This window comes from Anguilla anguilla, chromosome 13, assembly GCF_013347855.1.
Source record: "Anguilla anguilla isolate fAngAng1 chromosome 13, fAngAng1.pri, whole genome shotgun sequence".
Taxonomy (NCBI): domain Eukaryota; kingdom Metazoa; phylum Chordata; class Actinopteri; order Anguilliformes; family Anguillidae; genus Anguilla; species Anguilla anguilla.
Window position 1 is genome coordinate 31,223,909 of NC_049213.1, and position 27,782 is coordinate 31,251,690.

The following is a 27,782-nucleotide window of genomic DNA, read 5'->3' on the forward strand; positions in this document are numbered from 1 at the left end:
ATAATTTGTGATATGACAACCAGGTAAGAACATTTCTGTAAGAAAAGGCTTCTTTCAGGCAGTAGCATAACACACAATGAATTAGATTTCATCTAGGCCAAAAGCACAGCACTGCAGGGCTTAAAAAACACAAGGTGCAGTGTAAGGTTACGGTAATCATTTAAAAAAGAAACACCACAAAAGAGAAGTACCTATACTAATGCAAGGTAATGTTAAGCATGTTCAGATGCAGGAGTGGTTATGTTCACTTTGTTGAGAAGATTCAAAGACACAAACAGCTGCCTGTATAATATCACTCCTAGGGGGGTGAATACAATGAGCAAACCTGGCAGAGGCTAGTAACAGTTTCCATTAATATTACTTATATTCTCTTGGTCTCTTGGTGGTAGATGACAATAGGTTGAAATCTGACAAAAGCAGAAGTAAAACAAGAAGTAAATCAAGCCCCTCCCACCCCTATCCCAAAACCCAATCCCTCCCCATCCCAAGACCCCAACCCTCGACCTAAACAAGCAGCTATCTGTAACTGGGACACGGTAATAAATAAATAAATAAATAAATACAAAATTGAATTTATGTGAGAAAATAGTCCAGGAAGGGATACCTACAAAACAGCAGGCTCTTGAAAACTGACAATATAACATTAATAAATGTAGCAAAGAAACAGAGAGGGAACAGTAGGGAAAGGGAATCAGGGTTCTGTTTTGCCTAAGAACACATCAAGCAATTTAAATGTTATTACTTGTTTAACCTTTAATTGTATTGATGTATTAAAAGATACCTGTATAAACACTTAGAGAGTTTAGAAGTGAGCTGTATCATATCACAAATATACTGGTCCAACTCTCACTATGTCAAAATTAGCTAACAATAAACTTAAACCGCAGAAATAACAATTTGGATGAATGCCACTTAATAAATACCTATAATGGTCTAAGGATGCAATTGCAGCAGTGCAGTGCACTCATTCAAAATTGCTTTTATAATAATGATCTTTAGTTAGATCACAGGCTAGAGGAGTTTCAGCCCTGTAACCAAAGCAACAATTATATGGTTGCTGTAGGATGTTTTTTGTTTGCATTCACAATCAGTGTCTTGAATCCGTTTTTTTTTTGTTGTTGTTTATTTAATTCCACTTTTCTGTCCTATTCAAGAGATAAGGAATACCATGTGGTCTTATGTTTCTATCCACAACTACACAAAACCTATGGAACCTACCAAAATCTGCTTATATCTTTTGTATACGGTCTTGATTTGCCTACATAAAATATCTTTACAAGTATTGTTTGTGAAAGGGAAACACGGCATATGTTCACATGATAGGGCTACACATCATATTCCAAAACACCTATGCAGCAGGTTAAAGCAAATGTTTAAGTCTGATTAAGTGTTGTGAGGCAAATGTCTTTTTGTTAAGTCTTTGCAAGTAAATCTCTTCATGTCTCAACTGAAACAGAGGGCATTTTTTCAAAAGGCATGCAGACAGCAAGCAGCCGATGACTTCACTGAGGCAGCTGTCAAGCTGGCCACTGTCATTAAAGGAGAAGGTGCCGAGAAGTGCAGGCCTCATTTTTAGCCCTGTTAGTGGAAGCAACCGCGCTCCACCCACAGCTTCACAATAGTAATTTATGGAAGGAGAGATCACTTCCCACACCCTCCTAATCCCAGCATTTAAACAACCTTGTCTACCACCTTCCCGATTCACTGTGCCGGGCTCATACAAGAGGCCTGCACCAAATGCCTCACATTGCTGACCAATGGAATATTGCAAACTCATACACTGTAGTATAGGCCCCAATTCCCATCTCTTGCTGTAAAATGATGTTTGACCTAGCAAACGGGAGGCAGAATTAGTTTTGAGTTATTAGTCTGTCAACTGGCTGCAATTTCTGGCTTGCTAGTCAACCATTGTGAGGAACACTGTTAAAATAGGGTGAGGGGATAACTCATTTCCTACATGGGTTGACTGATTATGTCAGCAATTGAAAGCATATAAGGCACTAGATGCTACATTAATATGAAGTTTGGCCTCCATCAACTTGCGTTACCTTAAAATACTACAGCTGTTCTTCAAAAAAGGTGTCACCTGTAGCAAAATAAATGACTGCTTTAAAAGCATGAAGTTTCGACTGCCCGTAGAGCACCATCCACATTCTCATCGCGACCTACGATGGCTGACGTTCGGCCCACAGCAATGAAAAAATAAAATAAATGTAAAGACCCTTACAACAGATTGACAAGTTGATCCACCAAAATGGAGAAAGTCCAATTTATCAACATGACCAGAACTCCTGCCTTCCTGTACATGATTAAACCAGTTCATAGTTTTTATCTTATTTTTCAAAAACCATGAAGCACTTCATCACTCATCACTGAAGCACACTTAAACACATTGTTGAGAAAGTATTTCTCACCTGTCGCTCAACTGAACAATTCCAGGCAACTGGGAAAAAAAGTTTTTCTAGGTCATCTAGCGGCAAGTGACTGTTAAAGGAGTCTTATTTCTTGATCGAGGATCAAGTTTACAAAGACATTCAGTGGCTGTCAATTGCCATGCTTTGTGCACACTAACTGCAACACTAGATGGTAAAGTCAGTTGAAATTTATGCAGAGGGTACTGGTCTAATTTTAAAACTTTAATCCTAAAAAACCAGAAAGCCTTAATTACACAATTACACACTCCAGTGGTAAAAGTGTTTTCAGATCAGATTAAAACAAGGTGATATGCACCCATTCATTAGAAGCCTTCAAAACAAAAATTCAGTACAATACCATTGCACATGATGCTTTTCTTTGAGGACATTTTAGCTAGTTTTACATCACTTTACAAGCTAGCATATTATACTGTACATATACCCTTTGGAGGGAAAACATCAGCAATAAAGCTAATGCTATATAGCCAAACCTTAAAATGAGGAAAAGGGGAAAGGAAGCTAGATGGATAACATCTCAGAAGGACATTAAATGGGTCTTGGTCAATGCGTTTGCAGACACAAGGTGTTTCCATCAGGGAATCATAAGCCTACTTATCACTTCCTAAACAGTAGAAATAAAGTCTTAAAGTCTTCATAAATACTTCAGCCTTTTTAAAACTTCTAGCATTTTAATAATTTGTATAAAATAACATGGATTACAGTAGCAAAAACAGGCTAATAATTAAACAGTATTTCTTTTTTCCCTTTGAATCTATTCTATGTTCAAAGTCAAAACTAACAATTAAGGCAATATGCCTGTGCTAACATGATATGACTGTCTGCCTTGCCAGTTGTATAGAACACTCACCTGTGCAGGTGAAGGACGGGATGGTTACTGTGGATAAGGCCCAGGTCAGGTGACCTTTCTGACCCAGCCGTTGGTGCAGGAGATGAGAGATTGGGGAGGGGGGGGGGTTAAAGGCCGAGACAAACAGACAGGGATAGAAGTTGGGAGGGGGGGGGGGGGAGGGGGCCTGAAGGAGCAAAAAAAGCTCTGGAAACGTCCTCTTCGGGTGAGATGAAAGTATAACACAACAGCAGGTGCGATCACAGTGGCACATCCATTATAAGTGGGATATAAGCTCTTACCTTTGGTCTCAAAGTGTTGAACAGTATTATTAAGGAAGTAATTCCCCCTTTTGGCCAAAAAAAATGAACTTTGGGTGACCGGATGGATGCTGTCCTCTTGTAATGTAGAAGCCGTCCTTTAAGCAATTGCATGCGCTTGCTACAGTGGTAAATACAGTATGCTACGACACACTAAAAGACAAAAATTAAATTTCCCAGTTGCAAATCAATTCCTGTATTATGGCTTAAAAACAGTCAATCTTTCATGCAAAGTTACAGAGATTCCACTTAAGAGCATTGAAGGACCACCCCACATGTTCATCATCTTTAAAGACAGACATTAAAATACTTTTGTACGGTAAGCTGTTGGACCCAATCCAGCAACATCCAAGTAACTCTGCACTGGCAGACCTTGCAAGATTGCAGGAAGAAACTAGTCTTATTCATTACTTTGAGATCACATGAGTATGAAATTACTGGACATGACCGATGTAAATCAGGAGTCAACAGGGTTACCTTGAAAACATTTGAAAACCTGACTGAATGGGAGAAAGTGCATGATTCAAATACTTTCAAATACTGATTGAGGACTGTTTATATTAAAATTGCTACTGTACACACTGAGTTTGCCGTTTTTGCTTTTGCAATGCGTGATTAATCTAATCACAAGTTTAATCTAAACCTTTCTCACATAACAAACAAATGCTCATTGTGCATGTCATTACTACCACCTTAATATGAATTTGGGTTATATGTACACTTCAGCAATAAGAAGCCCCTGACAAAGGTTCTCCCTGCCCCCTAACATGACTATATGAACACAGCTCGTCCAGAAACTTCAAAAGGATATCTTCAACAGTTAGCCATTAGACAGCCTCAAAGTCTGCAAGTTTCATGATGCAGTTCTTTTTATCGGATTGACTTTTTTTTCTTTTTAAAAAGTCAGAAGTGCCAGTGGTGCAGGGAGGAGTGAACCCCGTTGCTTAATAAATTCATCAAAACAAACAGTAATTTCAGTTGTTTATTCGATTAAAATTTATTTGGTTGAAATAACAGGAAATAAACGATACAACATACATTCTGGAGAAATGGTATAACTACCAGTATATACTGTGAGGAAGAGCAAACACAGCTGTGAACCCTGAAGAGCATTACATTACAGCGCAATAAAATGGATGGATCAAATCATGGAGGGACGCAGTTACTCCATATTAGAGGAAAACCCCAGCCTAAAACACTTCGACATTGTTAGAACTTACGTATTCATGACGTAAAACGCAACCCCGGTCCTATTTTCCTATTTTGTGTAGCATTTCAGTTTTTCACAGTGAAACTGCGAGTTCTCTAGATGACGTGACATCACACTGTAATATTGCCACAGCGGGCACAATGGAGTTTAATAGGAGAGTCCATCTTCAATGCACTATGGCACCAACTATAAGTATCGGATAGTCATTTCAGTTCGGGGTTTTGCTTTGAACCCCTGCTAATTGTTTTAGCCAGGAGTAAGTGCTTTAGCCAGGAGTTTTCCTTTAAAAAAACCTCAAGTGCCATCAAGAATACAATTCGATTTACAATTGATTGAAAATATTTGTTGTTCCATCAGGGTGCTGATCCTCTTCTTTGTTTTGTGAGTGGAGACAACAACTTAAATTATACTTGATCATTAAGTAAAATACCCCAAAATAAGGAAACAACTACAGTGCATACGAAAATGTCACAATGCGCTCAAATGAGTTTCACAAAGGCAAACTATTTAGCAGTTGTATGCATACTGCAATATTGGCATTGGGATAAAATAAAACCATTAAAACTAGGCTAATTCAGTGTAAAATGTGTAAAATATCCCTTAGCTTGCCTTTTTTAATACAAATAACAAATTTTGATGAAAAACAAAGTACATGGTGGTGAAAAAAATGTATTAGGATCAGTTAGCAATCAAGTCATGTGAGCAAACGGCAGAGTATGACTGGATTAAGGGGGAAAATATTCACAGCAAATCAGCTTTGCACTTTGGGGAGATTAATTCCACTGCTCACAGCAATTCAATCAAAAACTTTTTAATCCTGCTGTTGGCAGAGATGACCCAACAATCACTCATCACCAAACAGTTCCTGTGTGCATACTACATCGAATACAGGGCTGACCACAAACATCTGCAGCTCAACCCAGCAGCCTTATGGGAAAACTGATTTTTGCATATTACGAAAGGTTTTGGCTTTGGAAAAATACTGCAGTTCACATAAATTCATGATTTCAAAATGTACAGTTAATCTATGATAACAAAAATAATATAAACACACAAAAAGTACTTAGTGCAAAGTTTTCTGTGTGCAAAATACTTTGGGTGAATAGAATTCATGGTACTGACTTTATTGGGTGGATTAATAATCAGAAGAAAATAATACTAAAAACAGAAGATCTCAAATATGAGGGAACATACATAATCCAGTTTACCAATGGCTGGAGAAAAGAAAAGAGAAAAAAAAAAAAAAGAACATACAATCTACGGTCAATTATTCACACACTAATTTAATTCACAGCAATCTCTAAAAAGACAATAGAAAAATACAGTACACATACAGTACCCATAATTTAAAACAATATACATGATAATACTGGGTCCTCAATCAGCATCTATGTGAGCTGCCTCTAAATTGCAGTATTGATCAACCATTTCCCCTATCTGGACCTGAACAGGATCAATAAAGATCAGCTAGTGTCAGCTTCACTGCAGCTTATGGCAGTAACTGCAAGTGCATGCTATATGATTTATCATTTTTTTAACAGTTCATGAAAAAGTATTATACTGGAAGACTACTAAATTAGCCACTAAATTATCACATTAGTGTTGTCTGCAATGCATTCACAAAAAGCTTCCATTTCTTCCAAAGAGGTTAAAGTTAAAATGTGTTGGGAATTACATTATGCCACCATGCAAGAAGTTTGCCTTTCCAGTCATCTCACAAGCAATGCAATATAATGCCTTTTAAAAATATTTTACTGAAAAATTTCTTCAGTACAGCTGGGGAAAAAAAAGAAGAAGTTGGACAAAAAAAATGCAAAATTACAATATTATTTCTTAAAGAAACACACTTAAAGAAACAAACATTGAGACTAAATATGTGGGATTCTTACACAGGTAGTCTGAAAATCCCATGGACTCATAAGTCCTGAAAGGAATTAAAAGGCAAATCTTAATGGCAAGAAATGAAGAAGCAGAGATGATAATTTACACAGATGCGTCATTATTGTAGGGATTACTATAGTGTTTCAGACTGTGAGAACAGGACCCGTCCACTTGTCTGCAAAGCAGTATCCAATACTTATTAGAGAGATAAGGAACCTGTTTGTCAAGGGCCAGCTTCTGCGGTGAGTGCATTAGCGCCTGCTTTTCTGTTGCAAATGCTTTGTCTAACTAGTTGTTCCACTTTACCTGAACAACAAAACCCTAAATAATCCTTTTCACATTTCAAGTCAATACATTATTTCTTTCGTCAATCATAATAATTATGAGTGAATACAGCAAGAACACATAACCCCATTGGCCTTTCTGCGCGCCCAAAATTGAAAAAAAACAGAAAGAAACAGAAAACAGAACAGGAATGAGAAAATGTGAAACCGTGATACATACAGAAATAAAGAATTTCTGGAAAAACAAAGGCTTTCGACAGGCAGGTTACCCATACGACAGAGTCATCACCATGGGGAGCAGCATGTACTGTAGCCACTGTAGTACAGTAGATGGTAGTGTTCACTATGAAACAGACAAGCAGAATCTTAGCTTCTTCACATTTTAGCAGGAGGCATAGTGTTTTCTCACTGGTTTTTGAGTTAAATACTATGTGAGATATTTAGTTAACTATATAGTTAACCAATGGACATATCCATATAAATGGATATTAAAAAAACATATTGGTTGCATTGGCGATTCATTCAGCACCCAATTTTATCTCTCCAGTAACTTAACAGTTAATGTACTTCTCCTACGCTCATGGTTCATCTGAGGAATAATATTTTATTGTTGAGATGGAGTTTAGCCATTTAAATCCTTCCTAATCACACTGTTTTTCATATTGCAAGAACTGTTTCTGCATTAGTTAAATTGTGCCAAAATGCTGGAATAAAATGCACTAATTAAGAATGATTATTTTCACAGACACACATAATTTCTAAAGATATCACAGGACACTGTAGAAAGGGGGCAAATATGCTCATTACTATGCCATGGAGTGGAAAAAAGACTTGCCAAAACTACTACTTTTTTTTATAAACTAACCCCTCGTTTCTTTTGTTTTGAGACAAAATCCTGCAGAGTAAGCAAGCTTTTCACATGAAATAGGAAAAGCTTTTGTAATTTTATATGAAAAATTCCAAATGACTTTTTTTCAGCTTCTGTGCCTTAGGTTTATGCTACTTTGTTTGACCAATCAGTTATTTCAACACAACCTGGTCACAATGCAAAAATGCAGAGATTATCTGGTGGTTATTTAATTGCGTACGAGGTCCACAACTGTCCTTGGATGCATAATTCCAGATTTCACAAACTAAATGAAAAATCAAAACTCTTTGATGCATTGATGGAGAGGACATATAGCAATGCAGCCAAGCAACAAGCAAACATGGTTCATCAAAAAAATAAAATCTAGCCATCATAAAAGCAGTTGCAGCATCAAAGGAAAGTACTGCAGCTGACTTGCAAGTGAAATTTGTCACAATAAAAATAAGAACTTTTCCTGGCAGCTACTTTGAGCTACAGCTGTCAATCGTCTCAGACCAACCATTGGTCACTAACATGTTTATCACTTGTTTGGGAGAAAACGCTTAACTTCAATCACATTCATCAATCAGTGCTCCATATATACATGTATATATTTTATGTAGTGCTTTAAATCTAATTATTAATCAAATTATTTGCTCCATTTTTAACTTTTAATTAGCATCAGTGCTGAAGGATTTGTGCATATCTAGGCACCCCTGCTGGTTTTCAATAATTTGACAATGTCTTCAATGTCTCACATATACCAAATTGAGATCTGAAAAAGTGCCTCTGGACCATTTACAATTTAACAAGTACCTAAAATGACAGAAGGTTTCACAGTTTGTTGTTTTTTGACTACAGGTTGTGAAACCTGAATATATTTTTGAAGCAATGCTGTATAGAATTACTTTGTGTGAATACTTCATTAATGCTGTGTAACCATTCAATGCCCATTCAAAAAATGAACAGTAGTGTTGTAAATACACAGCTATAAAACTACAGCGTAATAATGCATTCATAAAAACAACTGAAAAGAAAACAAATACTTTTCAATAAACAACCATTTACTCTGTAGTATTACCATTATTTTAGTATAGGGCATGAGGGGAAAAAAAAAAAAAAAAAAACTGCCAAAGATACTGAAGAATTTCAGATGGAAAGATGGTACTGACCAGTATCCAATTGGCTAATACTACTGAATAATTGGTGAATAGAGGTATAGAGAGAAAACTGAAGAAGACCCCAGCTCCACATCGGAACACAAACCTCATTTACAAATGGGTCCTATGGCTTCTTTGTCGGTTTAGTTTCACAATGCGGGTGTCACTGTTCAGACTCTGACCTCTGACCCCTGGTTCTCCCCCGGTCTGCGGTTTTTCGTGATGCCACAGCCGCAGTGAACCCCGCCAAGCAGCACAGGCAGGTGGCGCTGAGCTTGACAGTGTCCAGCCAGCTCGGGACATCCTTCAGGTAGTGTTCTACCAGGTGCAGCCCCATGACCAGGAACCAAAGCACAGACGCCACAGCGTCAATTCGCCTCAGCCTGTAGCATTAAAACAAAGTGTGGAAAGTCCCAGATTTAGGATTACATGCAGCTCAGCTCAGCTCAGCTCAGCTCAGCTCAGCTCAGCTCAGCTCAGCTCAGCTCAGCTCAGCTCAGCTCAGCTCAGCTCAGCTCAGCTCAGCTCAGCTCAGCTCAGCTCAGCAAGCACAATATCCATTGATTGTTCTCATACCAACTTCTGGCCTTAATGACTTAATAAGCCCTGACATTTACACCATCTGACATTTGAGCTAAATTTCTTGATAAGCGCATGAATGACAACTGAAGACTGTTATTCTGTCCCTATGCAAGAGATTTCATTGTGATCTAATGCAGTGGTTCGCAGCCGCGTTCCTGGAGTACCCCTGTGTATGCAAGACCATAATTTTAAAAAGCTGTTAATGAAAACCAGCAAACACAGGGGTACTCCAAGACCGAGGTTGAGAACCACTGACCTAATCTATGCGTGAGCCAGTGTTGGTGTATATGCGGTCAATTAGCTCATTCAGCCAGGATAATTGGTGGAAACAAAAACCTGAATGCACACCCGCCCACCAGGACCGGAATAGCCCACCCCCGGATTGAGGGGATCATGAAATAGTTTTAAATTACTAATTACATTTTTTTAAAGGCAAAAAAAAGCCGTTGTGAAAACAACATAAACGGAAAACTACAATCCGACAGGTGACTCATTTTTCACTTGTAAAGCAAAACCACCCATTTTGCATGATGTTGCCAAGAATTCCCGCCTAGGGATGTGGACCAGGATTCCATCAAAATAATTCAGTTTCCTTGTTTCTCCAAATAACCGCCAACGTCCAGATGCGACATGCATACCGGTGTCTTTTTACTGCATTAATATAAACAAATTATTAGCCTGAAGATTTCCCTCGAAACAAACCCTTCTCTACCCGAGGCGGTTGAAGGGAGCTCACCTGACGGGCCCGCCCAGGAGGACGCTGCTGACGCAGGTGAGCAGGCCCAGGGAGACCACGGCCACCTGGTGCGCCTGTCCGCAGCTCCACAGCCGCCGGGCGTTCCGCAGGGCCTCGTCCGGCAGCAGGTCCGGCAGCAGGCCCAGCACCTCGGGCCACGCGGCCGCCCGGGCCTCCTCGCTCCCGTTCGCGGGGCCTCCGTTCGGGACCGGTTTTGGGACGGACGCTCCCCCGTCCTGCGGCTGGGGGGGGCTGCCGGGGCCGAGAGGCTCCCCGGATCCGCAAAACGCCAAAGCCAGCAGGAAGGCGCAGGCGAGGAACGCCAGAACGCGGAGGAACACCGCCCCGGCGGGCGCTGGCGAGGCGTGCGGCTTCTAGAGAGAGGAGAAGCGGAAACGTTAGGACACAAGGGCAATTCAAACATAAAGGAGTTTTTTTTCCTACAGTTCGACAGGCATGCATATTAGGAGGCAAGAGAAATGTCTCCAGCAACTCCTTAATGTGCAAGAAGTGGATGGACAAATAAAGCTGTCCATTCCAGCCATTCTTTATTGACATTATACATGTGTTTATACTCTTCAGCTCCCTCTGCCACAATATGCCATGCATCACAACAGCTGGTGCAGCATTTCAGAAGAGGATGAGCAGTCCCCCGTGACACGTAAAATCATTGATAATCCTGAATCATATTAATATCAGATGATCATAATATTAAATCAAGGATGCAAACAGCACTCCCTTTGCATAATGGGTTTAGCCATTCCAGGTCTTACTAGAATCAGGGGTAGCTGAACTGAATCCATCAACAGGATTCTAAAATGACCTGGGGGATATTTAACAAAGCAGGATTACCGAGTCAGCTGGATAACAGCGCCGAGTAAAACCTGGACCGGCTCTTTATACTTCAGTCTATGTTCCAGATTTGGGAGGGTTCCGGGGTTTACTCGATGCAGTTCTCCAGCCAACACAGTAATCCTGCTTTGTGAAACACCCCCCCTGGAATGGCTCGAACTGCTACACAACGGGAGCGCCGTTTCAGGTTCCTGTTCCCGTGAGGTGGCCCCCCCTCGCCCCTGCCCGCCGGGGCTGCCGTCACCTGGCTGAAGGCCCCGCCAGCGTCCCGGCCACGCCCCAGCTGGTGGTGGTTGAAGAGCAGGGCGCGGAGTCGGCGGTTCTGGTGCTTGATGTAGTACTCCACCGCAGTCTGGCACGGCCGGCACAGCTTGTGCGTCTGCTCCACATGGCGCTTGAACTCCTCGATCTCCTCGTCATACTTCCCCTGGTCATAAAAAAAATAAACAGGCATGTTATTGTAAATAATTCCTAACCTTTAAAACCTTCATTCCATGCGGTTAAGCCTTCTAATTTACAGGTAACTATAATTTAACTGGTTACGTTTATTGTTATTAATTAGTTTAGTTATTAGTTTAGTCTCATTTTCAAAAATAAATAAAATTACAACGACAAAGAAACAAAAAAAAAGGCAAATACTAAATTATAACCATAAAGGTTCTTTTTCTGTCAAAAGCAAGCATTGAACAAAAAAAACTGTAGTCTACTGGTAGCACTGCTTCGGAATAGTGTAGCTTTGTTGTAACATCATTTGCAGATCAATAATTTGGTTGGAAGACCCAACCGAGGAGGTGCATATTAACAGATACATAGAGACTACGTTTTTTCTGCATGATGGCTTTTTAAACGTTTTTTGCAAACATTTCTGGCAGATGGAACACACAAAAAAGAAAAAAAATCACATGAAAGCAAGAATGCAAAATGAACAGATCTACACGCTGCAGTACAACACTTCAAAACCGCTCATCAAGAGCAGGTAACAGCTTAGCCGGCATACATCTCGATGTGCAAAATATGCAAATATATCGGGAAAAAAAAAAGTTTTACCGTACCTCTTCCTCAAAATGCAAATAACCAACAGCAGTAATACATAGAAAATGGACCTTTTTCCTACTGCACTCTCAAAAATCACACAGCACATAACAGACCAACACAACGGATGGAAAAAAGATGAGAATGGATCTTTGTTGAGACTTCCCTTTCTGTCACCAGTGTTCTGACTGTTCCACAGTCACCAAACCTATGCAACACAACACTGACTGATGTCACAAACCACTCCACAGCTTGGATGGCTGGTGCTTAAAAAAAGGCAGAAGGGAACGCCAAACCTTTCAGTCTGAACACTGTCAAGGCCCATTATACGAAACGGAGATACAGAACACAGACATTTGCGCTTACCAAGTTATGTAATTACAGTCAGAGCACAACTCTGCAGCCCGGCTATATTTAGCCCTCCTAATTGTTACAAGCCTAATTAAATGGCATATTTGCAATTTCCTTCATATTGATGGAGGAATGGATTGACTGATGACATTTCTTCCCAGTGTAGCAAGGCCCAAACCGAAAGAAAAAATGAAAAGAGAACATTTGCAAAAGATCTCAAGCTGCACAATGCGAGACTCGGCCATCCGTGACTGACATTCCTCCCGCGATTCTTATCGGGCGAGTCTTAGCCCTAGCCAGTAAGGTACCTGGAGACGCAAAACATACATTTCTGGTAAAACCACTCTGCCCTCCAGCAAACAGAAAGCATCTCAGCCCACACTTATTCCCTGGAAACGCATCATAGATTAAAAAAAGGCAGTAGTAGATCAGGTGACCTTGGCCTAACCCTCACTTTTACAGATCCACAGTGAGGCTTTTTAAAAAAAGAATTTAAAGAAACAGCTCTCCCTGGCTGCTTGGGCTTCTAACAGAATGGGAAGTATCGGGGAAAGACAAGAGGGAACAAGAACAATGCCACAAAATAATTGGTGGCTGTCACAACACCAAGCTCGGGAGGTGGAGGCTGACAGCAGCTGGGATGAATAGGCAGGGAAGACCCAGAAACAGGTGTACAGCAGGCCTACAGGACTAAGCATGACAAACAGAGATACAAACACTTAATGCTTCAACATTTTTTATCATTTAGGAGTCACTCTTGTATAACAGCCTATATACGCACTAAATATTCATTGCACTGACAGAAACAACAAACAAAACAAAAGAAAAACGGTTCCTCATGCGCCATGCAAATTTATGCGCATTTATTCCCTGAACAAATATTTCTGTGAAATATTTTAATTTCCATTTTTACTTGACAAAGAGAGGATTCAAATAGCTGTCATGTAATGCATTTTGCGCAGTGAAATTCAAAATGTGCACCCACTGTGCCCCCTAGTGTGTAACACTGGTACTGCACTACACCTGCTGCTTAATTTGGCTTTCCTGTAAAAAAGTAGGGCCAAATCCTATTCAGGCACAGGTAAAATCAATATGGTATGTTGCAAATTGCACAATGCACATTACACATTAATATCCTATGAAGTTAATTAAATGAAATCACCAAGTATACAGCATCTGTCTACAATATATCAAACAAATAATTCCAATGAAAAATGAAGTTGCAATCGAGACAATTTTAGAATGTATCATTTTCTTAAATGCACTTTCATCCTTTGTCCAAAAAAAAAAAAAAGACACATAAAATTCTGATGATGGAGCACACAAAATGACATCTACGTGGGCTGTTATGGGTTTTTTTGGAATAGTAATATCAGGTTTTAACTGCATTTCAGTGAATACATGAGTGAGAGAAAGAGAAAGAGATAATATAAAGTTATACTGAATATTATACAGAATTACACTTAATCGATGCGGAGGTGACAGAGGTGCAACGTACATCCTCCCTTGGCACAAAGGACGCGAGCTGCTTGATCTTCAGGGTCTGCTTATTGTTGCACTTCCTGCACACCAGCATCTGGCAGTTGACCCACTGCAGCGTCTTGCTGGTTTCGGGGCGGGGCGAGCCAGCGGGGACGCCCTGGTTCAGATTCTCCGTGTACTGGGCAGGAATGGCTTTGTTGTAGTCCCCGTTCTGGAAGACATGCTCAGAAGGGTCAGCAGGCCACAGGAGCTGAACTACATGACAATTACAGTTGAGGCCAAAGGTTTACATACACCTAGGCATTTTGACCCACCGGCATTCTGATATAGTGAACTGAAGCTGAAATAAATCTGTCTCAAATCGATCGTTTTAAAATGACCGCCGATGTGAACAAAGTAGATGCCCTAATTGACTTGCCAAAAGAAATGTATGGTAACCTGAAATGTGCGGAGTTGTAAAAAACTTAGTTTGAATATCTTTAGCCTAGGTGTATGTAAACTTTTGGCCTCAACCGTGCCTTTTAAAAAGACACTGGCTGTAGTAAACCAGCTGAACCTTTTTCATTTAGGTACACGTTCATTTAACTGCATCCAGAAAAGCCCGGAGAGCAGGGGGTGGGGCTGGTGAGAGATGTTTAGTGTTGCTACGCATTGCTTCCAGTGTAAGGATGATCTAACCTGGAAGTAGGCTACTTCTTTTTTCCTTTACTCACCTCTTTTTATTAGAAACACTGGCTTATTCAATCATAAAACATTTGACCGTTGCACTGGAAAACCATTAAAAACAAGACTTTTCATTTTTTCACAAGTCATTTTGGGGAGTTCAAAGATCACTGAAACTAACTTGGTATCACAAACTCAGTTACCAAGTTAGTTTCATTTTGTTTAAGTTGTTGATTGGCTAAAGAATCCACACACCTTGCTCTCAAGGCCTTATTTTGCTTCAGACTGAAAAAACAACCACAAATAGCAGACTATACGGCCCTCCAACACTTGAATTTGACACCCGTTTTAGACAGCAATCAGAAGCGTAATGTTCCACAACAGAAAATTTTGCAGACACTCATTTCATCAAACAAAAACATTCTGCATAAATGAAACCGTCCATGTTCAGCTTACCTCCTGAAAACCATTGTACTGCTCACAGTTGGGGCAGTCCCAGCAGTTTCTGTTGCCATATGGAACCACTGTGTCCTGGTTGCAGAACCAGCAGTTCACACCAACATGAGTGGGCTTTTTTCTGTCCGATAAAAAAACCCAACAACATACCATTTACAAGGAAATCGTGCCAACAAAAACAACTTCTTCACCTTCCTGATTCATTACAACAAAGAATATTTTTGTAGACACCAGTCCTGACTTGAATGCACAGGAGCTGTTGGTAAAACAACTCAGGCCCTTCCTGCACTGTGGGGTGGATGGGCTCTTTACAGCTTACAAAGCTTAGGCCTATAGCAAATCTCCGGTGTCAGAGATTCTTATAATCTTATCATACATGTAAACTTATATGCATACACATAGAATTTTCCTATTCAAGCAAAATTACAGCAAGACAAAATCACTTTATGCCGCGCCATCAGGCTGCAACTATGAATTCTTGTTTGTCTGCCAAGAGATTTAATCAGATCCTTCGAGTGGAGCAGGAAAACACCAGTTGCCATCTTTGACTTTCTTTTCTCAAACTGGTTTAAATATCATCGATTTTCACAGACTCTTGGGATAGAAAAGCAAGTTGATATTTTGGATTTGCTATGAGTAACTACTGGGGGAAAAGTTCATTTATTTATTTATTTATTTATTGCGAGAACTAGCATCATCAAGGGCACACTGCAACTTTTGTTTAGCAAGTGTGTTATAAAAACTGCACAGGTAACCCAATAAATAAGATAGGCCTACTTAATTTGGCATATGGGGACCAATGTTGAGAAAGACCACGGCCAGAAACAGCATTTTTCATTCCATATTAGCAGTAATACTCACACTGAGCACCTGCTAAGGAATTTCCCATCCCTGCGTCCACGAGGACGCTAGTCTGGCATAGGATACAAGTATAGACTACTAGTTTGGCATAGGCTATACGTGTAACCCGATTTCGACAATATTTATTAGCTTTATTAGCATTATTTTGACGTAGATAAGCTATATGTTATAAAGCTAGCTCATAAATTATGTTGAAATCGGGCTATAGTCTGATTTCAACATAATTTATTAGCTAGCTATATAAAATATAGCCTAAAGTATACATTCAAAAACAGCGTTCCTTAGCATGTTACTAAAGACACCAAACTTAATATACATTGGCAGGCAACAGTGAAAGCTTTGCAATTGAGAAGCCACGGCTATTGATGTTTTAACCACACCAGGAGAAGGTCATAACCTTCGTCTTTCTCAGTCAGTGATTAGCACTGCAGGATTTACAGTAAAATCCTTAAAGACAATCAACTCCATCCACAACTACTGAGCTCTTTGTCTCGCTAAACCCTGAAAGCGAAGAGGAGCCTGTATTCAGTTGCAACTGCTGAACAGTCGCTGCTCTGTCAGACTCAATGGCATCTTGTCTCCCCCAAGTATCAGTGCGTCCGAACAAAGACATTTATGCCATTGCCTGCGTCTCAGTGCGATCAAATCTTAAGACCCAGTACACATAAATTCGATTAAATATAGTAGCCTATTCGACGCCATCAATATGTAGTTATTTCTAATAATTTAAAACAGAGAGTGGTTTGTGTCTGTACTTCTTTTTCCACCAAACCTGAAAGACAATTGCTGCAAAGGAAAGACAGCTTGGCGAGCAGCTGTCTCGCCCCTGAGCGAATGGTCCATTTGTCTCAACAGTTGCTTCTGTGTTGTAGACTATGACGATACACCAACTGTAACTTACGGCCATTCTGTTCAACACATAAACATTTAGGAACTTATAGCGGAGTTATCCAACGTCGGAATATAGATATAATAGCGTTCAAACATGTAAAACAGTGTAAAAACCTACACTCAGCACATTTTCTGCATGCACATAGGCTACACCCCGTCGCAAAATGACAACTGTGGTCACAGCATTCACATGGGGAAATTGGCCATTCACGAAAGAAAGCTTCAGGTCTTAATGTTACTTTAGTTACATAACTAGTTTTGCTAAGAAACTATATTTAAAAGCACGCCAATTCGCTAGACACAACGCTTTCCCACATTATTTGGTATGTTAGCCAGGAATTACCTAATCGTTTTTTCAATACAGTTCACAAGCAGCTAAAACTAGATACATTATCGTGGACTTTAATACCCCAGACAAATCCATTAGCTACGTTTCACACGGTGCGGAGGGGCGGTGCCAACAGGACAAAACGTGGATTTGAGATACAACCAAATACTAACGGACAGGCGAAAAGCGAGCAAAATCCATTCGCAACACAAAACCCATGCATACACTGCCGGCGATCATACTCATAAAAATGTTGCTATCGAGTATGTACGAAGTAGACCTTTTGGGGTCAGAGATGACGCTTCTTGGACCCCCGTTCTGAGGCCTTTGTTATAATGTACTTCGCCCGCTAGCTCCAAAAAGCCAAATAGCCACTTACCTCGTCGCTATTTTGTAAACCAGGGCTCCAGTGGCACAAGCCGTAGCACCCACGCCTCCGTATGTTACGTGAGGATACTCAGCAAAGATCTGGTTAAAGACCTCCATTGTCCATGGAGTATTACACGGTTTATCGGCGCCGTTACCCAAGCCAGCTATAGTATCTTACTAGAAAAGTAACCAGCTGGCTGGATTACCACTGTCCAACGCTAGCTCCTCCCAATGAACCTACGAATCAACCAATCAGCGATGCCTTGATATAAAATCCCGCATGGCTGGCATCTGATGTCTGTGTACTTTATTTTGGCATTTAAATGGTGATAGGGTGACACGATTGGGTGCATATGTAGCTCGAGTACAGCATTCCAAACTGCTTTCTCACTAATTCCCTTTTCCCGAGTAGGCTACTTCATGCTAAGATCCAGGATAAGCGTACCCGGATAAAAATATGAATACCGAAAGTTTTTGTGTGAAGAGTAAAAACACCCACTCGGTGAGCTTAGGGACCTACTCCCTGCAGTAAAGTCAATCTTGGTGATCACATGAGCAAAGAGGTGGTTCGACTGTCTGCAGGACTATGCACTGGGGCGTATGATCAAACAAGAGCAGCAGGGTAAAGAACATAACTGTACAATTATTTTAGTATTAGAACGATCATGTGCTTCCTTTTGAATTGCACGTCAATACGTTTTGCAATTCAGAATTCCATTGGTATAGTGGAATTAAACAAGATACAAACCTTTACAGCGTTGTATCAGTCGATTTTTGATCTAGAGCAACAATACTAAAATACTTCATGTAAATTTCAATGTTATGAAATTCGTAATTACAGGAGGACTGGATTTAACTGGTCAGCTGGTTATAAAGACTGTCTGCCTTAGCTTTTAGCTTTCTCCTAAATTCAGATAAATATTTTCCATGATGTTAAAAAAAATCATATACTATACAAACAAACATGTTAATTCATGCATTGTGTGAAGCCACATTTGACAAATATGCATTTATGGCCTCGTTTTGTGTAATATAAAATTATTTATTTTTTGTTATCAAAAAACATCAGGGATAAAGAGCAAACAAAAACGGTCACAGATTAAATTAAATTCCAGGTAGTACCCGTGTGGTTGAGGTCCTGAACGAACAGGTTAATCAGCTTCAAGTGTTCTGAACTAAACAAACATCCCCATAGGAAGAACGTGAATATTTACCATGTGAGCAAACTGTTGAACCCAATCAGAGTAAAGGCCATTTTACTCACACGATCTTGCATCCGATTTAATGTCCAAACATTTTGCTACATGATAGACAGACAGATTATTATTTATATTCAGGGTGCAGTGCTCTTTGTGGTGGCCTCTAACAAACAATCTTCGGTGTTTCCTTCAATTATGTGCATTATTTTGGCATATTTTTAAATAGATTTTGTTCTCAAAGTGGTAAACCCATTTCCTTTGGATATTTAACAAACAAACAAACAAAATAAGAAATAAATGAAAATAAATATTTTTTTCCTTACATAAATTTACAACATACAATTCTGTGTCATTGTCCCTTCCAGGAAGCGTTCCTACAGATGCGTCTGAAAAAGGAGTGGCCACTGTCCTCCTCTTGGAACACTTTTAATTGTCCTGCATGTGATGTAGCTGGCGAGCAGGAAGTCCTCTTTCCAGCTCCCATTCAGTCCAATCAGCTATCAGAGGAGCCTCCTTCCTGTCAATGGGAGCCATCGCCTAGCAGGTGGACAATGAGCTCGTAGGAAGAGAGCACGATGGCTGTGTTGGGAATCTGTCGGATGAGCTGCGGAATCAGTCCTCTATAGAAAGCGGCGTAGCCCTCCTCCATGAACACCAGCCGCCCCGTCTGGAAGAAGTGCTTATACTTGCTGCCCTCTTCTCTTAGCCTCGTGCGGATCACCTCTGAGGGTTGAGAGAAAGACGGAAGGATGAGTGAATGACAGACGGGGAGAAAGTCACGTCCTCCAACAGTACTGCATTTTGCGCGCATTCAAACAACAGCAACAACAACAAAGATTCCAAAATTTTTGGACGTCACTTTGGATAAAAAAAGCGTCTGCTAAATAAATGTAATGCAATGTAACATTATGGGCAGACGGGCAGGCAGTGTGCCAAGAGTTTTAAAAATCAACATTCCTCTGAAGTGCAGGGGTACTCCACACCACACGGGGGCAGAGTTGCGCTTCTAGTGGTACTCGGCAGTTTTAAGTCGGCTGCAGCAGGCGTTCTGAGCAGGGTTTTCGGCTCTGGCGGACCGCGCACTCACCGTGTGGGTAGGCTATGCAGGAGGCGCAGCCCTTGGCAACGGCGGCGGCGCCCATGAGGCCCAGGAAGTCCGACGCGCCCTTGTTGTTCCCGCTGCCGTGCGAGAGGAGCCGGCTGTCGGCCAGGTGCTTCTTCAGCGTCTCGTAGATGAGGAAGCAGATCATGGTCTCGGAGATGCCGGCGTACGACGCCGTCAGGCCGCGGTAGAAGCCGCGCGCGCCCTCCGTCCTGTACACGTGCCGCGCACACTGCAGCGCGTTCATCTTCTTCTCCCCTCGCGCCCTGAGAGAACGAGGGAGGGAAGGAGTGAGAACGGGGGCAGCGAACGAGTGAGAACGGGGAGGGAGGGGAGAATAGAGTTCAGGGAACGGCTTTTAAATGCCGGAAACAGCATGTGCTATCATTTGAAAAGTGCTTAAGCAAATCAAATTTCATTTAAATACCAAACATTTCATAATACAGTACAAACAAATCATTTGTAAACTGCACTTACAGTAGTTTAATTTTCCATTACCCCCGACCCCCTCCAGCCCCCAGCAAAAGAAAGTAGTTCATAGTCTTATTTGACTACAAAATATCATGTATTTTATAGCAGTAAATGGGGCTAAATCTTCTTCCACCGCGAGGTGCTGGTTATTTTAGAATCATAGCCATGTTTAGCTCTGGCTATCTGCTCTGACATCATGATAAGAATTTCTGACCTCTGCTATTTCCAGCAGACACGGACAGTGGCTCTGTGCACATGCTGCTGTGCCAAGGCGGATATTTATAATTCGGCACTGGTCATGTGGTGGCAGGATTTCAGGCACGGTGTTCTTTTTCAGGGAGGATGTCCCCAGTTAAGAAGGCTCAAGGTTTAACAGCCACAATCAAATGAAGTCTTATTTAATCTGAATGCTCAATAGTTGTGTCCACTAGCCATGTCAGATAAACCAAACATATATGGGCATATAATACTACGTGGCCAGTGGAACATGCTCAGTGAACCATACTACATTACTACATTGCAAACAACATACCTTTTTTCCAGTTGCATTCTGGTCTTCACCATCCATACAGGGTTCATCAAGGAGTTTGTAACAAAGGCTGAAAAATGAACAGGCCAGATAAAATATTTATGAGGGAGACCAGCCACACAGCATTGCAACAACTACAGTTAATGTGGCAGCAATTTATGTGGCAACAGAATAGAAGTGGTGACACAAAAGTTCTCTTTCTCTTTCCTGGGTACATGTAAGGAGAACACTACGAGACATTAGGTCAAACAGCAAAATGATATGAAACCAATTATTTGTAGCCTTCGGTGCGCATGTAGCTCTCCCCCCCCACACATCACACACACACGCGCACACACGCACACACACACACACACGCACACGATTGACATACGTGTGCCGTTATTGACAGCTGCTTAGGAAACCGCTCTTTAGCCTGACCGCTAGCGGACAAACACAGCGCCCCTTTGGCACAAGGCATTTTGGAAAATGTACAGTACACAAAACACTCATCCAAGGGCAGTTACCTCTTTATTTGTTCCAAAGGCCTAGGCTTTTTTTGAAAGTAGGTTTTAATAACTATTAATAGTTTATGCGGGACATTGGGCACACGTTGACGCGGCTTGGCCTGTTGTCTCACCTGCAAAGCCAGCTGAGGACATGTGCACCAGCCCACTGTTGGGAATGAAGACCCTGTTCAGCTTCTCCTTCGACTTGGAATATGCAGCAAAGTAAATGGCTCTGTGTGGGACAATGAAGAAGGAAAAAGGGAACATTAGCCAATCACTTGAGGTGCAAGGGACTTTTCTGGTTTAATTAAAAGAACAACATTCATCTTTTGTTGCTGTGTGTGTGTGTGTGTGTGCACGCGCGTGTATGCACACGCACAGTGTAGCCTCCCTTTTCCTGTATGCTTGTGCTAGACTGCCCATTCCACACGGAATTCTGATGCACTTCTGGGACAGCCCAACGGGAACACATTCACTAAATGCCAGGACACAGGCCCCTCAAGCACAACTTTGAAACTGGACACCACAGTGCTGGAGCAGCCAAACTGCTAGCAGCAGATGGTGCAGTCAGCACACCCTGACTGCCCCAACTGTCCAGTCCCCAGACATACCCAGCAGCGCCTTGGTGAAAAATTCAACAGGTCTTTTAAATGAAGAGAAAAAAAAGAAACTGTACTTTGAGAGCCTGCACAGCATGTTCATTCACTGCTGTACAGAGTATTTGTGCTGTGTATTTGTCATTCAAAGTTGGGCTGCTATTAAAATTTCACAGATGGGCTCAACAAACACCAGCCAAACATCAGCCCCACCCCCAGACCGAGCCTGTCTTGTTAAACAGCTCCAGGACATGCACTGTTTACTGTCCCCTTGTCTCCCTGGTAACTCATTACCCATGTCAAAAAATGCTTGCAGCATTTCTACTTCGTAGATGGGGGGTGGGCTCGCCATAGCTCTTAATAGTGAGCATGAAGGCCAAAAATTTCAGCCAGAGGTCACCCTACAAAAATCTGAATGACACAATCCCTCTTCCTGTTAAATGAACCAAAATACCACAATGGGCAGTGGGAATACTAGCATTTTCTTGTCTGTAAATTTAGCTGCATTTTGAGGCTGCTGAAAGCAATGTATTATGTTGTGTACATTTGTAGGCGGGTGAAATAATGAAGCAGTTCCCATTTGCTAAATTTGTAAATAATTACTTGTCCAGAGTTACCAAATACACTTGTAATACTTGTCTAAAGTTGGCTAAATAAAAAAATAAAAAATCTAAGCAGGTATTATAGTTTGCCCTTCACCTTTCATACCCATCGCACAAAAATTGTGCTTTCATTGCACTAATAGACAAATGCTTCAGGACAGAACGTTCCTCCTCACAGTGGCACTTTGCATTTACCTCGAAGGCGCCACTCCTACAAGGTTTGGTCCCAGGCCTCGGAAAAGAGATCTCGATCCCTCTTTTTCCAAAATTGACCTGGAATGTGGAGAGACAAAGAGGCGGGATGAGAACAGTTCTCTTCTGTGTGACCGCACACATGGCGGAGAGATTTAGGCCGTTTGTTTTTTTTCAAGCTGGCGAATGATCCGCCGCGTACACAACCCCTGAAAGAAATCGTTGACACGTCAGCACACGTACGGGACACAAAGCCACGCCTCCCAGCCCCCAGGAGAGGTCACGATTTCCCATTGAGCGAACGCTCTCCCCTCCCCAAATCCCCCCCGACACACAAGCCATCCCCCTCGTAAAAAAAAAAAAGAACGTTTATTTTTTCCAGGCCGATGCGATCCCTGGCCTTTCAGGCCCGTGACGGCTTTACGTCAGTCCACTCTAGCAGGTTCACAATGCTGGCACCATGACTTGGCTGACACACAGCAGATGAACATATTGTGACAAAAACAAGCGTCATATGCCTTCAGTAGCGGACAAAAAGTGTTCATGGAAGGACCAATAAGACCCTTAGATGACACGTAGACACACTGTACCACTGTGAATGACATAGCTTTAAAAAAACAGTCCTATTCAATCGGTGCAAGTGCCTTATTAAACACTTAATGGTTAAATTGTTAAATAATATTAAGCGCTTTGCTTCCTCAGGGACAGTGTCAGAAAATGGATACCAACACACAGGAATCCATTTTCTTTGCCACTTTTATAAATGCAGAGATCTGTCAGTATTCGTAATTTCCAGTCTTTATTAAATGATTAAGTAAAACATACCCATTATAACATTCGTGAAAGTTTTTGCTATCAGGATCCTAATTAAGACCACGGGGTGACATTGTATTGGGGCTGTACAGTACATCCAATAGGTCATCACCTTGGTTGTTCTGCGCAATACTACAGCCTTAACACTCGAGTTCCAGCAGCCAATCGTAGGGTGAGCACTGTGAAATGCGACACCACCCGGCCACACCCACTCACTGAAGTCCCGCCAGAACACGACGCCCCTCGGCATTGGCAGGTCATTTAAAACCGGTTTCTGAGCCAGAAATAGGCCGACCCCTCCATTAACAGGAGCCTGTGTAGAACGTCTGCAGGAGTTACGCAACAGCTCTCAGCTGGCGAGCCAGAGCCAGAGCCAGAGCGAGACCCCAGCGTCAGTGCTATCGCAATCATTAAAAATAAACAGGTCACATTTAATAGGTTTTTTTTTTTTTTTAAAGCTACACTCATTTTTTAAGTCATTCTCCCCCTTGCTCATATTTCACTAGATTACTGCAGGCGCCTGTCAGGGGGAGCGGGTGTCAGATCCTTATCAGGTGATCCATGTGACCGCAGTAACCGAAGAGCACTGACCTACATGGTCAGTGCCCTTGCGTCAGTGACTGGGCAGTGCCTGCTGGCCCCAGCTGGTGCTCTAGATCCAGATCAGACCGGTTCAAAGTAAGCAATAATGACTTTAGAAAAAGGTCTGCCAAAACAAAAAACAAAAACGAACATTGCCCCCTTACCTCAAGACTTGCAGCAGACCTGGCGTCATGGATGCGGGTCTAATCACACCGGCACCATTCAGAGTTCCCAACTGGACCTGGAACACGGGTCTGAGGGTGAGCCCCGAAGACTGCAGCCTGGTCTTCAGCACCTCCAATGGGCAGGTCACGATGGCTCCAACCGTACCGCTACACCTGTGCACAAGCAGACACAAAACAAAAATAAGATTAGCTTTTCGTTTTAAATCACTTTTACTTATTTAAAAAAAAAAACCAGGAAACAGGATTGGAAACCTGACTACCAGTGAAACAGTACATGGCAAGAATCTGAATGGGAACTTGTTTCACAGCTACAATTTTCTTCCCTGTTTATGATACATCCTGAAACTTTCATTTACTCAGCTAATTTAGCACAAGCCAATATCTTCCAGAATATTCCAAATAATATCAATTATCTTTCAGAATATTCCAAATAATATCAATTATCTTTCAGTATTATAATTTGTAAAAAGAAATAAATACAAAAATAAATAAATAGTTAAAACTGGAATAGAGTTCATCTGAAATTAAAATCAGTCAAGCACACTGAAAAGTTCACTGATCACAGGTCAAGTTCACCAACAGTTCAGAGGCTCAGAAGGTCATTCTAGTCAAACAGCAAAACAAACAGACCCGGTGAATCTGCAACGTCGTTTGACGCAAGTAACTTCGATCAGAAAAGGCAAACACAATTAGCCAATAAAGTATGACATCCGGATGAGGAGATTAAGAGGATGCCAAAAAAGGATGAAGGTGATCGATCAAATCTGAGAAAAACAGGGACTAGATTCAGCTGTAAATTATGCTGATACAGTATGGAACACATTTGTTGGCTAAATGGCTTTAAATCATCAAGGGTCCAAGGTATCAAATGAGCCTCAATCGTGCTGCTGCCAGATATGCAGTAGATACTACAAGCATTGTTTCAACAGATAAATTGCATATCTACTGCATATCTGGTAGCAGCATGGTGGTTTGAGGCTCATTTGAGGCTATGGATCGCTGGTGGATGGGAAAAAAATGTTTAGGATAAAAAGCCCTAAAAAAAAAAAGAACACTGCGTTTTCCAATAAGTCTTATTGTGCCAAAAAAAAGTGATTAAAAAAAAAAATACCTTCAGGTACAGTACAAGGACATGTCATGAGATAGATTTATTTCCATTCTAGCTGAATGACAGGGAACACAGGCCCAGGAGAGAGCAGCTGCAGGGCTTCACACGTAAAGCATTCCTGCAGAGCGCTGGCTAGGGTAATGCTGGATCACCGGGCAGCACACACACTGTCACACGTCCTGTCTTCACAACAGGCAGTCCGTACATTCAGCTGCTGCCCGAGAAGGCCGGTCGCGTTAAGCAATGCAGCAGTAACCGGCACAACCCTAAAATAATGGACTTGAATTATTACAGAGGCATAACGGAAATGCCCTGTGTTAAGTCGGTAAAATGGAACATCAGAATCCCTATGATGGAGAGTGAAATTGAACCATTAAAACCAGTGCCCCTTAACTTCTGAGAAAGCATGCAACCTCGTTAGAGTACAATATTCATGAAAACAAACTATTACTTGAAAATTCTTGGTGCTTGAGACTGAAACTGAATGAGTAACTATCATAATTCTCTTTAGGGACTCCTTTTAGAAGATGAAATTACTATTCTTGGCCATGAAAGGAAGCTTTGGGCGGCTGGACAGAGCCAAAGATGTACGCTTTTAGAAGTAGATGGAGCTCCACAGTCCTTGAGCAGTTGGTCTTAAAATAATACAGACACAACCACCCTTGTGATGAAGCATTCAAGGTAGAGCAAAACGGAGAAACTGATATATGAAACGTGATAGAAAGGCAGTTGTTTCGCATTCCAGGTCTTCCCACCAGTAGCAGGCATTTCAGAAACTTGTTCTGTCGCACCAACATCACATATTTTGTGGAGTCTGTTGAAGGTGCAGGGGATGTCTTGAGTCAAATGGAGCTGTATCCTTTCTGTTAACTATTCCAAGTATGGTAGTGACTGTCTCTGGTTAGTATATACCCCTGAATATCTCAAGAGAATACCTGGTTAAATAAAATAAACATACCTAATGAAAAAGCCTCAGCATCCAACTTATTTGCTATATCCATGCACGTCTGGAAACTCAACACTACAAGATATAGCCAAACTGCTCAACAAAAGACAAATGTTCAATGCAGTATGTTGCCATGTGTATCAAAATGTTTCTGCATTTCCCACACAGTGAAAAATTCCTCGTTAATTATGTTGAATAAAGTCGACTTTATTTGCACAGACCTCTGTCAAGTTTAGCCCTGATTCATGGATTTAAATATACCTTTTTAATTAACAAGCAGTTTCAATAACCTTTAACCTGCATGTATTCGTTCTTTGTATAGATTGTGGAGAAGTGCTAAGAAGCCATTAAACGTTCACACATACAAACCTAATATGCTCGCATGCACCACTCGATTTACAAATAGGTGGTCGCTGCCCGCGTACAGTAAGCTTAATGTTTAGGCTTAGGAGCTGAATAACAGGAAGAACATTATAGTTTAGACAATAATTATAAATTTTTCATTGGAAAACTCGCGCTTTAGTAAGCGTGGAGGCAAATACGTTTCATTGTGGCCACATACTGTCACGGGCCGAGCATGTGACACGAGCTCTTCAGAGAAGAAATCCACGATTAAGTCTCACTTACCCTCCAGCGAACAGATGTAAAAACGTATCTTTCTGTGCCATTTTCAAGCTCTCATAACACTCAACAAATAAGAAAAGAAAATGTATAAACTTCGCTCCAGCTATCACACAAGCCTAGTAACCTTGGTCTCGCTGTTCCACCTTTTTTACACCCGGCGTTTGGTCAGGAACTCCTACTGCGCAGAATCAGAAAAACGTACAATGACGCACATGACGGGGTGGGGGTGGGACGGGGGTGTTGTCCGTGACGTAGCGGCACTGAAAGCGATACCGGGTACTGTTTTAGCATGAAAAAGCATATGACCGACGTAAGGTTTCAAACTGCTCGATGCTCTGCAGTACGAAACTGCATATGCATTTCAAACGCAATTTGCAGTCACATGCAAAGTAGACCAAGCATTTATGTTATGTATTAGTCTAAATTAACATTAGTTTAATTGCAGTGTCCGACCTTTCAAATTCAAATGAATGCAACCCAATAATTATTTTTATTTAACGTATAAAATAAACAAACAAATAAAATCAAGCCTTCCAATAACATAATCTGAACCGTTAGTCGTTGGGTCGTTTGGTCTGTAGGCTGGTATACTGCTGCATTATTGGAATTTGTAAAGACACTAATGCAAAATGAAAGCAGACCTTAATTGGCTTTCCTCTGTCCAACGGGATACGATCCCTTTTAAACACCAATTATGTCTGTATTTTATTTGAATAATATAAACTGCATGGGCAGTATGTTCAGATTTTGTATAAGTAGGCTACTATATAAGTCCTGTG

The 27,782-nt window shown here is 41.3% G+C and overlaps 2 protein-coding genes across 2 annotated transcripts; both read right to left on the reverse strand.

Annotated features, from left to right (window-relative positions):
- Nucleotides 1–7,381: 7,381 nt before the first annotated feature.
- tmem201 (transmembrane protein 201) lies at nucleotides 7,382–17,796 on the reverse strand. Its single transcript, XM_035386765.1, has 6 exons — nucleotides 17,577–17,796; nucleotides 15,118–15,238; nucleotides 14,015–14,209; nucleotides 11,378–11,560; nucleotides 10,282–10,655; nucleotides 7,382–9,346 (listed from the first exon to the last, which is right to left on the reverse strand). The coding sequence occupies exons 1-6, from the start codon at nucleotides 17,681–17,683 to the stop codon at nucleotides 9,127–9,129; spliced, it is 1,200 nt and encodes a 399-aa protein (XP_035242656.1). The 5' UTR covers nucleotides 17,684–17,796; the 3' UTR covers nucleotides 7,382–9,126.
- A 791-nt stretch (nucleotides 17,797–18,587) lies between these two features.
- Nucleotides 18,588–27,188, reverse strand: LOC118210687 (solute carrier family 25 member 33-like). The gene is made up of 7 exons (XM_035387068.1): nucleotides 27,007–27,188; nucleotides 24,305–24,478; nucleotides 22,749–22,826; nucleotides 21,487–21,587; nucleotides 20,871–20,937; nucleotides 19,853–20,133; nucleotides 18,588–19,488 (listed from the first exon to the last, which is right to left on the reverse strand). The coding sequence occupies exons 1-7, from the start codon at nucleotides 27,045–27,047 to the stop codon at nucleotides 19,286–19,288; spliced, it is 945 nt and encodes a 314-aa protein (XP_035242959.1). The 5' UTR covers nucleotides 27,048–27,188; the 3' UTR covers nucleotides 18,588–19,285.
- Nucleotides 27,189–27,782: the final 594 nt, after the last annotated feature.

Coding starts and splice junctions, on each gene's coding strand:
- tmem201 (XM_035386765.1), bottom strand. CDS start 17,683: ATGGAGGTCTTTAACCAGATCTTTGCTGAGTATCCTCACGTAACATAC. Junction 11,561..14,014: donor CCTTTGTGCCAAGGGAGGAT/GTACGTTGCACC, acceptor TTTTATGACCAG/GGGAAGTATGACGAGGAGAT. Junction 10,656..11,377: donor CTGGCGGGGCCTTCAGCCAG/GTGACGGCAGCC, acceptor TCCTCTCTCTAG/AAGCCGCACGCCTCGCCAGC.
- LOC118210687 (XM_035387068.1), bottom strand. CDS start 27,047: ATGGCACAGAAAGATACGTTTTTACATCTGTTCGCTGGAGG. Junction 22,827..24,304: donor GGTCTGCTGCAAGTCTTGAG/GTAAGGGGGCAA, acceptor TCCACATTCCAG/GTCAATTTTGGAAAAAGAGG. Junction 21,588..22,748: donor GTAGGAGTGGCGCCTTCGAG/GTAAATGCAAAG, acceptor TGTCCCACACAG/AGCCATTTACTTTGCTGCAT.